This window comes from Penicillium psychrofluorescens (assembly GCF_964197705.1).
Source record: "Penicillium psychrofluorescens genome assembly, chromosome: 3".
NCBI classification, from domain to species: domain Eukaryota; kingdom Fungi; phylum Ascomycota; class Eurotiomycetes; order Eurotiales; family Aspergillaceae; genus Penicillium; species Penicillium psychrofluorescens.
The window spans coordinates 4,402,742-4,417,445 of record NC_133441.1 but is presented as its reverse complement, the minus strand read 5'-3'; the positions used below and the strand labels follow the sequence as shown (position 1 = coordinate 4,417,445).

Below are 14,704 nucleotides of genomic sequence, written 5' to 3'. Positions count from 1 at the left end.
TCCTTCTTTAACTACCTAACTTTTGAGTAGCCCCCCGCCCTATCTTATGGGTTTTTTTTGTTTTTTATTAAATTAATAATTAATTCCTTTTTTTATAATAGAGCTCGTTGTTATGGGACCTTCGTACGAAGTCCTATTGTGGTTATACTCAGCTAAAGCTTTGTGCGCTGACCGCCTTTCTATTCTGCCATGTTTTCCCCTTACTATGTTTTCCCCTTGTTTCTTCCTTTCTTCTTTAACGAATCCTTCTTGTGTATAGGACACTCCATTAATTGATACAATTTGGCTTGTTCCCCAACACTCGTCCCCTATTTGTTATGGGACCTTCGTACGGAGTCCTATTATGGTTATACTCAGCTGAAGCTTCGTGAAGCCTTATGCGTTGACCGCCTTTCCGTTCTGCCATGTTTTCCCCTTATTATGTTTTCCCCCTTGTTTATTCCTTTTCTCTTTAACGAATCCTTCTTGTGCATAGGACACTCCATTAATTGATACAATTTGGCTTGTTCCCTAACACTATTATATATAGAACCTATTAGTAGTTACCCCTAGCTTCAATCGCTTTTTATTAATAATCAACCGTTACTAAGACTAAGGCAACGATTACTACTATATACGAATCACTACGTTTAGTAAAAAGGCTCTTTAGGAGCTCTACAGCCTCTACTATACTTATGTATAGAGGGAGGTATAGTCATAGCCTACGTACGAATTTCTTATACGTATTATTCGTTATAAGCCTATGGTTAAGGTATTATAGGTACGTTTATTAGCGTTTATAATAAACTATACTTATGTTGTAATAGGTAAAGACTAGCCGTCTATCATATATAAATGTAATCAAATTTATACGCGATCTACTCATTACTCTGAACCCTATCTCTATAGGAATTTACCACGAACGGATTAGAAGCCCAACCTGCTTCTCACTCCTGGCTAGACCTGGCCCTTACCCGCGGGTGACCCTCTAGACCCTCTACCCGACCCGCCCCATAGGTGGGTAAGGTTCTGACCTCTCGACCCTAAGGGTCGGACCTCTAGGTGTACGACCCTCATAGGGTCACCCACGGGTGAACCTTAGGGTCTATAAACAAGACAAATAGGTAGAAAACGTGACTTACTCGCTACTACATAAATTATGTAGATTTAGAGAGATTTTCTATATATTCATTTGTAATTTAGAATATAGCACTAAAGACTTTAGAGAGATGAGATATAATTAGGATATAAATAGTAGAGTAATTATTGAGATCTAAGCATATAGCCTTTAAGAAGCTTCGAGCGCTTACGCTTTCTACTAGATATACGCTATTATGTTTTAGGCAGCGGTAGGGTTGTATCATCGTTATCGTCGTTATCGTCTTCATCGTCTTTATCGTCGTCATCATGATCTATAGCCTCTCCATCTTTAGGATTAATTGTCATTGTACGAGACCGTGGAAGGGACTGTATATTAGGAGGCTATAGATGCTATACTAAACATACTAGATCCTCTGCGTCTTCCTTAGTATCACTGATTAGATCAAAGGATTCATCCCGTATTTCATTAGCCTCTACTATAGCTGCGATCTCTTAGTATGAGAGATACTCTTGTAGTATAAGCCGTTTCTGCTCTTAGAGGTCAAATCTTGTCGTACACATCCATAACATAATATCCCGGATAGTCTTTGGCTATAATGACCCTCGTCGATAGTGATAGATGTCCCAGGCGGAGTTAAAGAGGCGTTCTACCCCTGCTCTAGTTGCTAGAATCGACAAAATATCCCATACAAGGCTTGCAAGTATAGGAAACTCGCATTCGTAGTCTTTCTAAAAGACCCGAGGGGAGCCTCGTATAGTTGCTAAAAGAAATTGTTAGTATCATTTAGTAAAAAAGAAAGAAGTACGTACGACTATTAAGGTATCTTGTAAGCTCGTTCTATTGTAGAGGTAGTAACGGTTATGAGTTTTCGAATAGCAAATTAGCGTCTGTTATTATTGTTATAGATAACTCGCTATCTAATCGTAGCTTGTCTTCTAGACGTTTCTAGTCGTACGAAGCAAAGAGAGACTTAAGATTTTCATAGTAAATCCTTTTGTAGTCTTTCTCTAGATTATTAGACTCCTAGTCCTTTATTAAGAAGAACTAGAGCTTATTTGCCGGCGCTAGGATTGTACCGATTGCATAGAAGTCGCCTTCGATACTATCCGTCATACCGTAATACTTTGATAGCTTTGCTTGCGTAGCCTTAAGCGAGGAAAGCATTAGCTGCTTCTAAGGTACCTTCTTCCGTCGGAGTTAACGGATTAACTTTTTAAGATGATCAAAAAGCTTATTGTAGAAACTAAAGACTAAGTGAATACTTGAGTCTCTAGTCGTACAAACGATAGTTATATACTTAAAGAAGGGTTGCAAGATGAATAGTAGATAATCGATCTATCGCTACTCCTCTATGTTTAGTACAAAATGAGGCTGATCGTACTACGAGTAGAATGTATCAAAAGTTGCTTATAGTCTCTTAGCCCGCTAAAGCATAAGATACGTTGAATTCTATCGCGTTCGTACGTCCTAGATAGGCACGAGCTTTAGCTCATCGGGCTAAAGATTATAGAAAGCGTCGCGACGTTAAGGGCTTGCGTTAATGTAGATAGTAAGACTACGAACCTTAAAAATATAGATATAAGTGTGATCATCATATAACTAGAGAGTAAGAGAACTAACCTTATTTAGTGTATTAGCGATCTCTCGCTTTTGTTATCGAGCACGTAGGGCTCGTACGCGATCCTCTTTCTACTTAAGCTCTACAGTATCGTTCTTTAGCGATGCCTTCATCTTCCTAAGTAAATCATTTAAACTAAGTTGAATCACATATGCAATATAAGGGACTTAGATGATTGTAGAATTAGTATTCAACTTTAGCGCCTAGATTGTATCATTCACTATAGCGATAAGCGTAGTATTATTAGACGCATTGTCCATCGTAACCGCAAGCACTCGATCGATAATTTGATGCTATTGTAGAGTCCGTACGATAACCTCACTAAGGTTAGCCCCTAAATGTATACTAGAAAGTGGTTCAAAACTAAGAAGGACTTTGTGGTAGTCCTAGTTCTAATCGAGGAAATACGCTATTATTACTATAAATGCTTACTAGAATAGTAATGTCTAGTAGTCAAGTGCTAGAGATAGCTTTGCACCTAGTAGTAGGCTTTAGAGAGTAGTTGTTTGATTTTTAGTAACGAATTAATGAAGCCTCGTACGGATCACCTTCCTAGAAGGAATGCTTAGTATTGTAGGGGCAAGCCACGCGTATAAGATAAGATTATGAAACTCTTAATGTTCGAGGAAGAGGAAAGGTAAATGCGAAACTATAACTAGATTTAGAAGCTTCTGTTCCTAAGTACTCTATGTGAATACTTAGGTAGGCGCCCTCTAACCCTAGTAGTTAAATATTAGTTAGTTTAGAGTAGAGAGATAGTCTAGGTTGTACATATAGCTTGTACGAGTAGTCTATAGATGCTTAGCCTACCTATCCCCTTTTGACATTGTGGCCCTTTAAGATGTTTATTCATCAATGAGGTACCTAAATGTGCTATAGCTAGATGGTTAAGCACCCTACGGCATCGCTTGCACATCATACTAGGCTTTCCGTCTTTAGTATTCGCCACTTAATCAAAGCTTTCCTAGCAAGTTACGTGATGCCTTCTATCCTAATTAATCCGCTTTCTCCTCCTATAGTTAGTTTGAAGCCACTAGTCCACAAATTCCTTACTCATATTCGCTTCGTACGATATGAATTCGTTAATTCGGTTAGGTTTAATCCATATGAGGTTTTCTGGTGCTAGGGGTGCTAGCCGCAAGGGAATAGAGGAATTGTCAAGTATTGTATCGAATGTAGGTTGGCTTAATGTAAATGGACTAGTGAATATAGTATCTTCTAGGACAAGATATTGAAGATCATCTATTCCAACCCCCTTAGCTACTAAGGAGGGGTATCTGTTAGTAGGTTGGGACATAATTTATACGTAGCTTATAGAGACTTTGAGAAAGAGAACTTACAAAAAGTAAATATTAAAATAAAAAAAAGGCATCGTACGGGGGGGGTTGGTTTACCCTAGTCGTACGAGGATATAGAGTTGATAGATCATCTTATAAGCTACTTAGGCTAAAATTCTCTCGTCCGATTAGCTAGCGTAGAGGGTATCTACGGGTAAAGAGGGTTACCCTAAGGGTCACCCTAAGGGTCGGTAAGGGTCACCCTAAGGGTCGGTAAGGGTCACCCTCATCGACCCTCTAATCATGTAATCATTAATTTTATGATAGAAAACGTTGAAGTCTAACAATCTAGATCTTTAATCTTCTTTTATATAAGAATTAGAGCGATTAGAGGTAATCTAAGCTAGTAAATAATTAAACAAGACTCTAACTAGTTCATGCTCTAAGAAAGCTTTAAATTCGACCTATATTAAGTATTTAAAGTAAAATGGTATATTTCTCACTATACAAGCGTAGCACTATTAGTTTACTTCAAAAATATATTTCTACAACTTCATTAAGAACATTCTATAATATCCCGTAAAACTAATCATTAATAACATACTTCTAGTCGATACTAAGAAACCTAAGGTGACGACGTACGAAGTATTTATTTACAATTTAATTTCTTTAAATTTCGAAGGTCTTCATAGTGAAAGATGAGAATAATTAGGAGGTATACCAGAATAGCCATAAATAACAGTACTTCAATAAGCTGAATCATCAATTTTATACGTCCGAAATAGGAAAGGTGCGAAGAAATTATGCATTTGAGGGTCTATGCGGGTCGATATAGGTGACCCTCAAGGGACCCTCAGAGGGTCAGGGTCAGGGTCAGGGTCAGGGTCGGTGAGGTCCGACCCTGACCCTCTGAGGTGCGGGTGGAGGGACTAGACCTTGGACCCGCGGGGCGGGTGAGTGCCAGGTCTACTCCTGGCTACCGTGAGTTTTCATATGCACTATGCAATGCCACCTTCTTCAACCCCTAAGGCACCAGGTCCTTAAATACGTCATTAATGGGCCCATTCGTTAGCAAGAATTTTATTCCCGACTTGTAATGGTTCAGCCGCAGCTTGGATGAAAACAACCCATCTCGCCCAGCCGTTATTGGGTGTAACATTTTTCCATTTGTGCATCGTTGCCCTCTGCACAAGACTGTCGCCAGCTTTAAGAGTTCGAGTCTCTCCTGAGTCCAGCGTGATCTCCATCTCTCCTTCAATGACTAACAGAGTGTCCAGCATCATTGTTCGGTGCATTGCGCTCTCAACTCCGGGCTTCATCGACATTAGGCACGTGGCAGTGCCACCGTCGGGGCATATACGACGGCCTCCTGGAAAGAACGGGCTGGTGCGGTCTTGCTGATATTGATTGATATCGGTTTCACTCGAGAGATTCAGTGGGAAACGATGGCTGGATGAGATAATTCGGATATCACCAATTGGTATGGGCATCTTATTTTGCTCGACAGAAGCTTTTTGGGAGAAGACTGCGGTGCCATTGGCATCGTGAGTCGTAATGTAGTGCGCCATATTGCGCCGACTTTGACAGGAAACAAGATGTTTACTAGAGAGGTGGACAGCGACAAAGTATTTGCAAAGCATTAGAAGGACAATGATACATGGCGTCCGAAAACCAATGATTAGACCCCCGTCTTTAAATCGAGTCGTTAGTTAGGTGAACAATTAACAGAATTAATGAGTCAATACGATATGTCAGCAATTGAGCCGCTAAGACACCTAAGCCCGCCATTTGCGATAATTTACACGGGCCACTCGGAGCTCGCGTCTTTGTTTCCCCCGGATTGATAATCGCTCGCAACTACTAACCAACTAGGTTAGTTATCTCCCCTCGGATTGGTAATCTTTGTGTAAGTATCCTCCATACTTAGAGGTGGATACCCAATGAAAGGCTGAACAACTTCGGAACTGGGGCATAGTTAATGCTTCTACATGAGGACTTTGCTTCAGTCTCTTGCGAATGGTATATAAGACGAGATTATCTCTTGGGGGGAAAATGAATTCCATTTGATTGTTTCCATTTGCTTGTATCACAAAACATCATAAAAGCCTCCCACTATATCACCGCCTAGCATAGAAACCGTCTTAGTCGTCGGGGCAACGGGAAACATTGGCGTGTCGGCCGTTAAGGCGGGCCTGCAAACGGGGCGTCACATTCTGGCCGCCGTTCGCAACCAGGCTTCAGCAACCAAATTGTTCAACCACGTAGGAACGACGGAAGGAATCACAACCGTCGAAGCCGACCTCTGTTCGGAGAGCGGGGTGCAAAACATCGTTGAGCAAGTCAAAGCTGGCAAACTTCCCGCTTCCCAACATGTCTATGTTGTAGGTTTGTTCACCGTCTAGGTTTAGGTCCAAAATTGAGGCTCCGCTAAAGTGGTACACAGCCGGTGGAGGGTATGCGGCCACGCCGTTACAGGATATCATTATGGAGGGATTGCGTCAGATCAGGACTGTCAACTTCGAATCGAACTTCTGTAAGTTCTCCGGCACGTATTGGTAGGATGTTGGCTAACAACAGTTAGGGGCATACCGTGCAACGATTCCGTACCTACTCCATCAGAACGACCCGCGCAGTAGCTGGACTCTCTGCATAGGCTCTCAAGGAGATCTAGGGGCCCGTGCCCCGCCCGCTCTCACCCAGGGTGCATTGTTCTCCTTGGCCAATGTGGCGTGTCGCGACAAGTACAAGACCAACGTCCGTTTCAATGAAGTCTACCTAGCGCTGCGTGTCGAAGTCGACGAGTCGGCAGCTAAAACCGGCGCAATGAAGGCCACTGACTTTGCTAAATGCTACGCTGTGCTGCTTTCCAATCAAGAGCTCCACAGCAGCCGCGTGAGCGTGTTTGACTATGATGATCTGGAGAGTCTAAAGTAGGAAACGAAAGTGAAGCTATAGTATAACTTCTTATTATTATTATTTATTCCTCCCCCAGTTGAAGTTTCTAACTAATTAAGCGAAATCGCCGCCCGCAAATGGCCGTGGTGTTGACCATGTTCAACGGTACGGCTGCTACTTATCATTGGTTTGATGTTGGAAATTGTCGGGACATATTCTCCTGTCAGGGCCATCTAACAAAGAACATCATTTGTAAAGTCTTCTAGGGTAGGCCTCCTCTAGGGGTAGTAAAATTCAGCAACCCTAGGCTGAGATGCAGCTAAATGAAATCAATTATTGTACATTGACCATGGCCACTAGATTTCTTCGATTGCCATCATGTTCCTCGTCTGGCATCATCGCCATTTTAGCAGCTGCGAGTTCCTCCTTATTTGGCAGGTTTACAACCATGAGATAAAGAACATTTTTCAATATCTTTCTAGGCATAATATCTGCCCCTTGAATTTGGGTCTGCAACTGTTCTCGCTGTAGCTGGAACTGTTGCTCGTAGAGTGCAATGGTCTCGCGCGCCTGTAGGTCTGAGTAGCCCATGGCTTGGAACTGGCTATGGAGTAGCTCTAGCTGGTAATTCTGTTGCTCCTGAAGAAAAGCTTCCTGCTGTTGGAGCATACTTTTAGTATCTTCTATTCCCTTTTTTGGGTCCCGTGTAAGGTGCCCCCCCGATACTAAACCAAGAAGACCTCCATTATTGGCTGGATGGTTAGGATCGAGGAACCGATTTTTGAATCTGGATTCTGGGGCTGCAGATAGGGTGTCATGATTACTTTCAGCAGCCTGTTAGGATTTTTTTTATTAGAAGCTTTCTTATTGAGAGGTTAAGGGCGACTTACATATCTTGCCCGGGCGCGTTTATCGAAGTATTCGTTCAACTTGTTCCAAGGCTTGTCTTTTTTTTTCATGCGGACGTCCTCGTCTTCCTCCGAAAATATTAGGGGTGCAACTTCTGATGGCAAATTCTGCTCCCCTTCGGTAGAGACTGAGAATGGATTGCGCAAGTTTTTTGCGACCTTTCGCGGCCATTTGCTCTGTGATGCAGTCGACCCTCTACTAGAAGATGATGCGTCTATCGTGGTATTGATATCTTCTTGCTGTTTCTGTGGGAGAGGGTTGTATGTCACAATCAGACAATAGAGTCCGCGAGGACAGAATAATTCTCGATTCGCCTGGTCAAGAAAGGTATTCACTCTGGTCAAGCATTAAACAAATGGCATATGAGAAATGTGCCCAAATTAGACTTACTTCCATCTAATTTGTGCTCTTGCTGCAACTGCTGATACTAGTTGCACAGCCGCTGTCGCACCCATGGAAATTTGATTCGGGACGAAAGAAGCACCAAATGCGGCAACTTGTACCGCAGCAAGCCATTTAGAGACCTGGATTGCTTTGTTTAAAGCGATAATAAACTCGTGGAAGTGTTCTTGGCTGATGCCACACTGGGATAATATCGGAGCATAAGCCTTCATAAACCCTCGTTGCTTGTTTCCAGGTCGTCGCTGAGGAATAACGACAGGATAAGAGATTCCCCGACTAGCGGGAGCTATTGGAATGTCGGAATTGTTTTCCATGAACGAGATGATTGCCGAATCAGCTTCTTCTTCTGTTACGACATCAATCGGCGTGCCATCTCCCTCACTATCAGAGTCCATGGACATATTGAGTTTGAGCGGATCTTCTTGTTTGGGAGGTTGAGAAAAGTCAGAGGACATTCTTGATGGTGATATTATTACGTCGTTAGGAACCAGTATCGCAGCTGCTCCTTTATAATGTGTCCGTCAGGAAGATCGACACTCTTATCCGGGGCGGAAAACGAGACCTGGCCAACAAGAACTGCCATGCATTGCCAATCTCAGGCTTAGGTGGAGGCCAGACGTAATTCTTCCCATATTCCTCCCCTTCCTGGGACGTGGTGTACTGGGTATTCCACAGGTCTATACCCCTTCAAGCCTTCGTTCGCGGGACTTACTGTAATGGGTTTAGTGTTCCCCCAGATAAGCTCGAGCTGGGGCCGAAACTTCCGCCCTAGACCCAGAGTCTTCCCGATGTTAGTCAGCTGAACTGCTAAACCGCCGATCTAACTAACTGTCGAATCTAGGCGGTGTATGTGATCCACCACGAATTACATTAGTAATTTCCCAATGTGGTCGAAAATCGCAAGATAGAAGAAGTCTGGCATTCTGTGTATAATCTAACTATCCCTTTCATGATACAGAACGCATATTAAGCGAAATGAGCGCACAATGCCAAGAATGTCAAAAACCAAAAGCAGTTTAGTGCTGTACAATACTTTTATCCATGGATCCACGCTGGAATCCCGACACTAACTACTACTCACCTGGCCTATACTGTCCAGCGGGGAACTCGACCGCATGTTCTGCAACTGGTCGTTTTGATGATGGTAGATTCACACTACTGTTGTACCAGCTGGGCAAATTAGTATACTCAGTGAAATATGAATTCAAAGATTACAGTACTATTTCTGCCTGGTATCTTTATAGCCAGGCTGTTGGACGATATAACCTCCTAAACGATCTAGATCTTCACATTCTGGTAGACTGATCTTCTCAAGCTTGAAAAGGATCGAATTTGTCCGCCCAGCTGTACTGTCCACATAAGGTGGGCAGAAATCGCTGAAGGACAAGAGCTTGATGTATTCCCATAACACGTGCAATTATATGAAAGCATTCAAAAACCCACTCAGAAAGGGGGGAAGGGTGGTCGTCAACGACCACGGCAAAGGAAAGTGGAAACAGAAGTATAAAGCCTCCAGCTGAACTTTTTACAGTTGAAGGCTCTGACTCGGACGCAACCTGGTCAAGCACACCGAGGATATCAGGAGCACTATAACAGATTTCATCAGCAAGCTTGCGCATTTGATTACGCATTCCGGAACATTTGATCTGTGCGTCCTTGATGTGGCTTGAATTCCCCTCCATCATTGCCAGTGGTCGCAGATGAGATATAATCATGTCATACACCAAAATCTGAGTGATACGGTAGTTATTCCACACCAAAGCCGATTGTAGATCCGGATATCTGTGATAAAAACCGCGATGTGGGCGGAGCTTGGTGTCCGGTCCCATGTCGAAAGCGTCAGATCTGACAAAAGACTGATAAGCGCAGCTCGGCGAGACATTTTTGAGCCAGATTAAGAGCTCTTTTTGAATAAATGATAGCTCCCTCAGAATAAGTTTGACGTCACTAAGAAAGCCACTTGCTATTTGATAGCGAAGCTCAGCTAACCTGGCCATGAGTATAGTAAGCTGGCTTGAAGAGGTCTCAATTGGAGTGCACAAGGTTGTTGCCAGTCGTCCTGATAAGCCGACAATGGTCGGAGGAACGGGAACTTGGCGGTATATACAACCAAGAATCTGCAGAAAAGTGAAGTCAGACATAGTCCAACCCAAAATGACATGGACGAAATACAATTTGGTCTCTCCAGGATCTAAAAGTCGTCAGAGACGGAGTATTGATCAAACCATCCACACCGCGCATTTCCAATAGCCTAACACAGCCATTGATGTGCTGTAACCAATTTTCAATTGACTGCTGTCCGTGGCCAGTGATGACCTAGTGTAATCAGTGAGCTTCAAGACAATACAAATCTCGAGAATGAACTCACCTCAAATATGGACAGCAAAAAAATAGCAACAAGCGTAGAATCTTCACTCCACTGGTGAACATCCGAAATTGCGGCATTTGTCAACCGGAGCGAGTCAGAATAGTCAGATCTGGCTGATTGTATCAAGGAGCTCATGTTGTTGATATTCCCAATCGTGGCCTTTCCAACAGCAGTCGCAGCCGCTAACAAGGCCCTTTCTCCCAAGGGGGCTTTCACACTATCGACACGGTAATCAAATGAGCCGTGGATTAAGGCCAGAGTGCCAACCCAAATGTAAGTTTTGAAAAAATAGCATGAGGCTTGATGTTCGGCATCGATGACAAGCGAATCAATTGGCAATAAGAACAAAGCCCTCCGATTCTCACTCGCTTGTCTAGTGAGATGATTTCTTAATGACTCGTCGATGAGTGACTTTTGGGTTCTTCGAGATGTAGACGGGGCTACGTGAGCACCAGCTTTTGCATGTTGGGTTACCGATTGGGTTTCATTCCGGAACTGAAGTGCATTTAGGTCCCGGTATCCTGGACAACTTCGGGCTGCTTTAAGACAACGAGCACACTGGGGTTGTTGAAGGTCACACTATTGCCATCTAAGTACAAGGAGAGTATGAGCGACGTCACATATGCGAGGACCTACTTTGATTTTTCTTGCTCGGCATTCACCGCATCCTTTGCTGAATTTTCGGAAAGACATGGTTATCATCCAAGGCCGAATGTATCCAAAGTGTCTATGAGGAACTTTCCTCAGCGCTTTTGTGTGTGTAACTATGGGATTAGAGGGCCGCCGCGCGAGGAAGTGGGGGTGGGGGGAGCCCGACTAACTACTAGTTCATGTTGGAGCACTGCCCTCACAGTGCTCACGTGATCTTGGGTCCAACATCGCTTTGTCAGCCCCAGTTAGAATAACGTAATTCACTAGCGAGCCGGCCACCCAAGCGAGCCGGCCACCCCGAAACACCATAATAAATGTATTATTTTTATAACTCGATATTTCAACAACTACAAGTTAATTTTATTTGATTGTTTGTATGGTGTTATTTCTAAGGATATCAAATAGCTTAGACAAATTTAACTCGAAATCAAAAAATGATTTTACTACGTTACCCAAAAGGATTGCGACCGTAGGCCAAATATATATATCTGAATTGCAACTCATCGTAAATCCTTTAAACCTTTTAGAAATAGGCTAGACACGATCTAAATAGCACTAGGATATAGTGGAATCTAATATTAACTTATTGTTGTTGAGATGTCGAGTTGTAATTTATTGCGTTCACTATGGTGTTTTGGGGTGGCCGGCTCGCTTGGGTGGCCGGCTCGCTAGTGAATTACGTTAACGTAATTCCCAAGCGAGCGCCGCACTAAACCAACTACGGATATTTCAAATCGATTTATTATACCACCAACGCCATTAATTTCAAATTTCTACCTATTAGACCTATCAGGGGAATGCGTTCTTCTATGCCCAACTCGATTACAGTCGCTGCATCGTGGGGGGGCGCGCCTGATTGGCCGGGAAGCTAATGCATCTGCTTCCGCGGGGGGGGGGGCATTTTGGCATTCATTAGCCTGGTTTAGACTATTAAATGCCTCCCTACCCTCAGTATCTAGGAATCCCTCTGATTAGGCAATGCGCTTTTTAGATTTCTGGCGCTTTTTGATTTTTTTCTCATTCGCAGCACTTAAATCATAGACTTGCTCGCGAAGAATTGCTGCACTATGCATCGAAAATTGGGTCGCTTTGATGATCTGATCAATTTGCCTCTATATAGGGCTTAGATCACTTTGAATTTGGCGGGTAATCAGGCCTTTGATTAATGAAGCTTATCGATCCAACTATTTAGAATTTGCTGGCGTTTTTAGGCTCCATATGCTTGATCGACTGCCTAGTCGACTACCTAGGGGGGTAGGTGTCCGAAGTTGAACATCAAGCTTTGAAATGACCTTATCTAGATCATATGGTACTAAACCAGCTGCTTCGAAAGCGCTTTAGATAGTTGATGATTTAAATGCTTCTATGTGAGCCTATGGGAATGCTTTAAGGAAATTAAGCTTGTCGATATGGTTAATATTGCATCGCGCTTTAGCCTCAATCAGCCCCCTATATGCGCGCTTTAGGGGGGCAAAACAGCCTATATCTAAAGGCTATAATAGATGCGACGAATGTATAGGCATACAAATTGGAATAATGTCGTTTTAGGCGCATAATTTATCAAAATCAGCCGCTAAATGACTACTATGGCCATCTATAATAAGTAGTCGATATTTACCCTTCATACGACTAGTATTCATAGGGATAAATTGTTTTTGTAGCCATCGAAGCCTAATTTGGTCTATAGTCTAACCATTATTGCTAATTTCGATTCTCCAATTGCTAGGTAGGTCATCATACTAAGCCTTATAGTAGTAGGTTCTAGCTTTGAAGATGATAGTTATAGGGAGTGCAAATCCTATTGCATTCACACATTCAATTGATATAACCCATTCGCGATTCCCTGGCTGTTTTATAGACCTCCAACCGTAGTAATCAGCTCTTGTGATAACCCTAGTAGTCGCAATTAGGCCTATTGCGAAGCCTGTTTCGTCGAAATTGTAGATATCCTTAGGTTGAATACCGTTTTCGTCGATTGCGCGTTGTACGCGCTCAAACCAAGGCATAATAATGCGCGGATCTTCGCATAATGCCCTTTTGTAATCGTATCGACGAGAAAAGCGCGATTTCAGCTCTGGGTAGCGCTTAACATAGTTGGTGACCTAATTCTTACTAATAGTCTGATTGCAGCGCTCCCGTAATAGAATATTGGCCATTTCCCCTACCATTAATGGTCTAGGGGCAGATCCGCGCGAATCCATAGATAGAATCCATTGTAGGAGCGATTGCTCTTCTTCAAGAGTCAATTTATGACTATTTGCGCGCGTATCTTTGCGAAATTGTACGCCTTCGAATCGACGACGTAGGGTTCGATCAGGTATGTCAAATACGCGCGTAGCTTCGCGAATAGAGGGAATTTCGTTATTCTGTAAAGCTTTGATTGCAAGCTGGATTCTACCCTCTCGATTGACAGAATTTTGGGAATTTTTATTGCGAATAGGGGGCATGGTGGGTAGTTGAAATGATGAAGTTGACGCGTTGGGGCGCGACCGCGATTTAGTGCGGCGCTCGCTTGGGTGCGGCGCTCGCTTGGGAATTACGTTAGTTAGTTATCCGGATTTCCGAGTTTTCGGGTGCTTTTAAGTGGTATTGAGCTACGTCAAACCGAAGTTAGCTTTTCAGTACTACATCCTATCTCAGCTTCACAACCCATAGAATCTACTCAGTCCTCTCAGGTCCATGTATAATTTCTGATCACCTAATCAGCCGTCCAAAGTCAATGACGATGCAATCAGTTTCGCCTCAACAACTCCTCTTCGGATGTGATCACTGTGGAATTACGTTCCAACGAAGGGAGCATCTCAACCGCCATGTTCGCCGTCACCTCCAAATGAAGCCTTTTACATGTCACCGCTGCGTTAATTCCTTTTCAAGACAGTGCGAGGGCCAGGGTCTCCATTTCCCAGTATTTTGCTGATTTCATGCTGATAGGGACACTCTGAAGCGACATGAAGTGACGCATGGGCACCAATACGACGGCATGAGCAGACGGGCTCTTAAAGCTTGCAGTGAATGTACCCGGTCAAAGCAACGTTGCAAGGGAACAGTGCCATGCGACCGCTGCAATCAGCGAGGCCTACCCTGTCATTTTTCAAACCCTTCAACTGAAATGCCCGAGAGCAGCGCACTTGGTCCCCAAGATGGGTATCTAGACGCCTCGCAGATCGAGAGGGGCGATGGACCAAGCCACCTCCATTTATCACATCCAAGCGAACATGGTGAAAGCGCGGCCATCGTCAGTGGAACTGATCTACTATTTCAACATGAGTTCCCCTGGATACCGCAAGATTTTGCATTCCCATTTGCCTCGCCCTTCGAGATCGACCCTACCAGTACCAGTGATGTGATGTTCTACTGTGACCACACTTCTCTCCCTTTTGAGGATCCTACAGGCGTCTGCGCCGACGATCCAACTGCATCGGTGCCCCAGCATATGAAGCATAGAGGCACTATAAGTACACCGGAGAGTCTTTCGGATGAATCCCATAGGCAAAGGAATCGTG

General features: G+C 43.5%; 1 protein-coding gene across 1 annotated transcript; it reads left to right on the top strand.

The window, feature by feature from the left end:
• Positions 1–6,346: 6,346 nt before the first annotated feature.
• Positions 6,347–6,910, top strand: PFLUO_LOCUS5795 (uncharacterized protein; the record flags this gene model as incomplete). Its single annotated transcript, XM_073783274.1, has 3 exons — positions 6,347–6,354; positions 6,385–6,509; positions 6,558–6,910. 3 exons carry the CDS (start codon positions 6,347–6,349, stop codon positions 6,908–6,910), a joined length of 486 nt encoding a protein of 161 aa, XP_073639846.1.
• Positions 6,911–14,704: the final 7,794 nt, after the last annotated feature.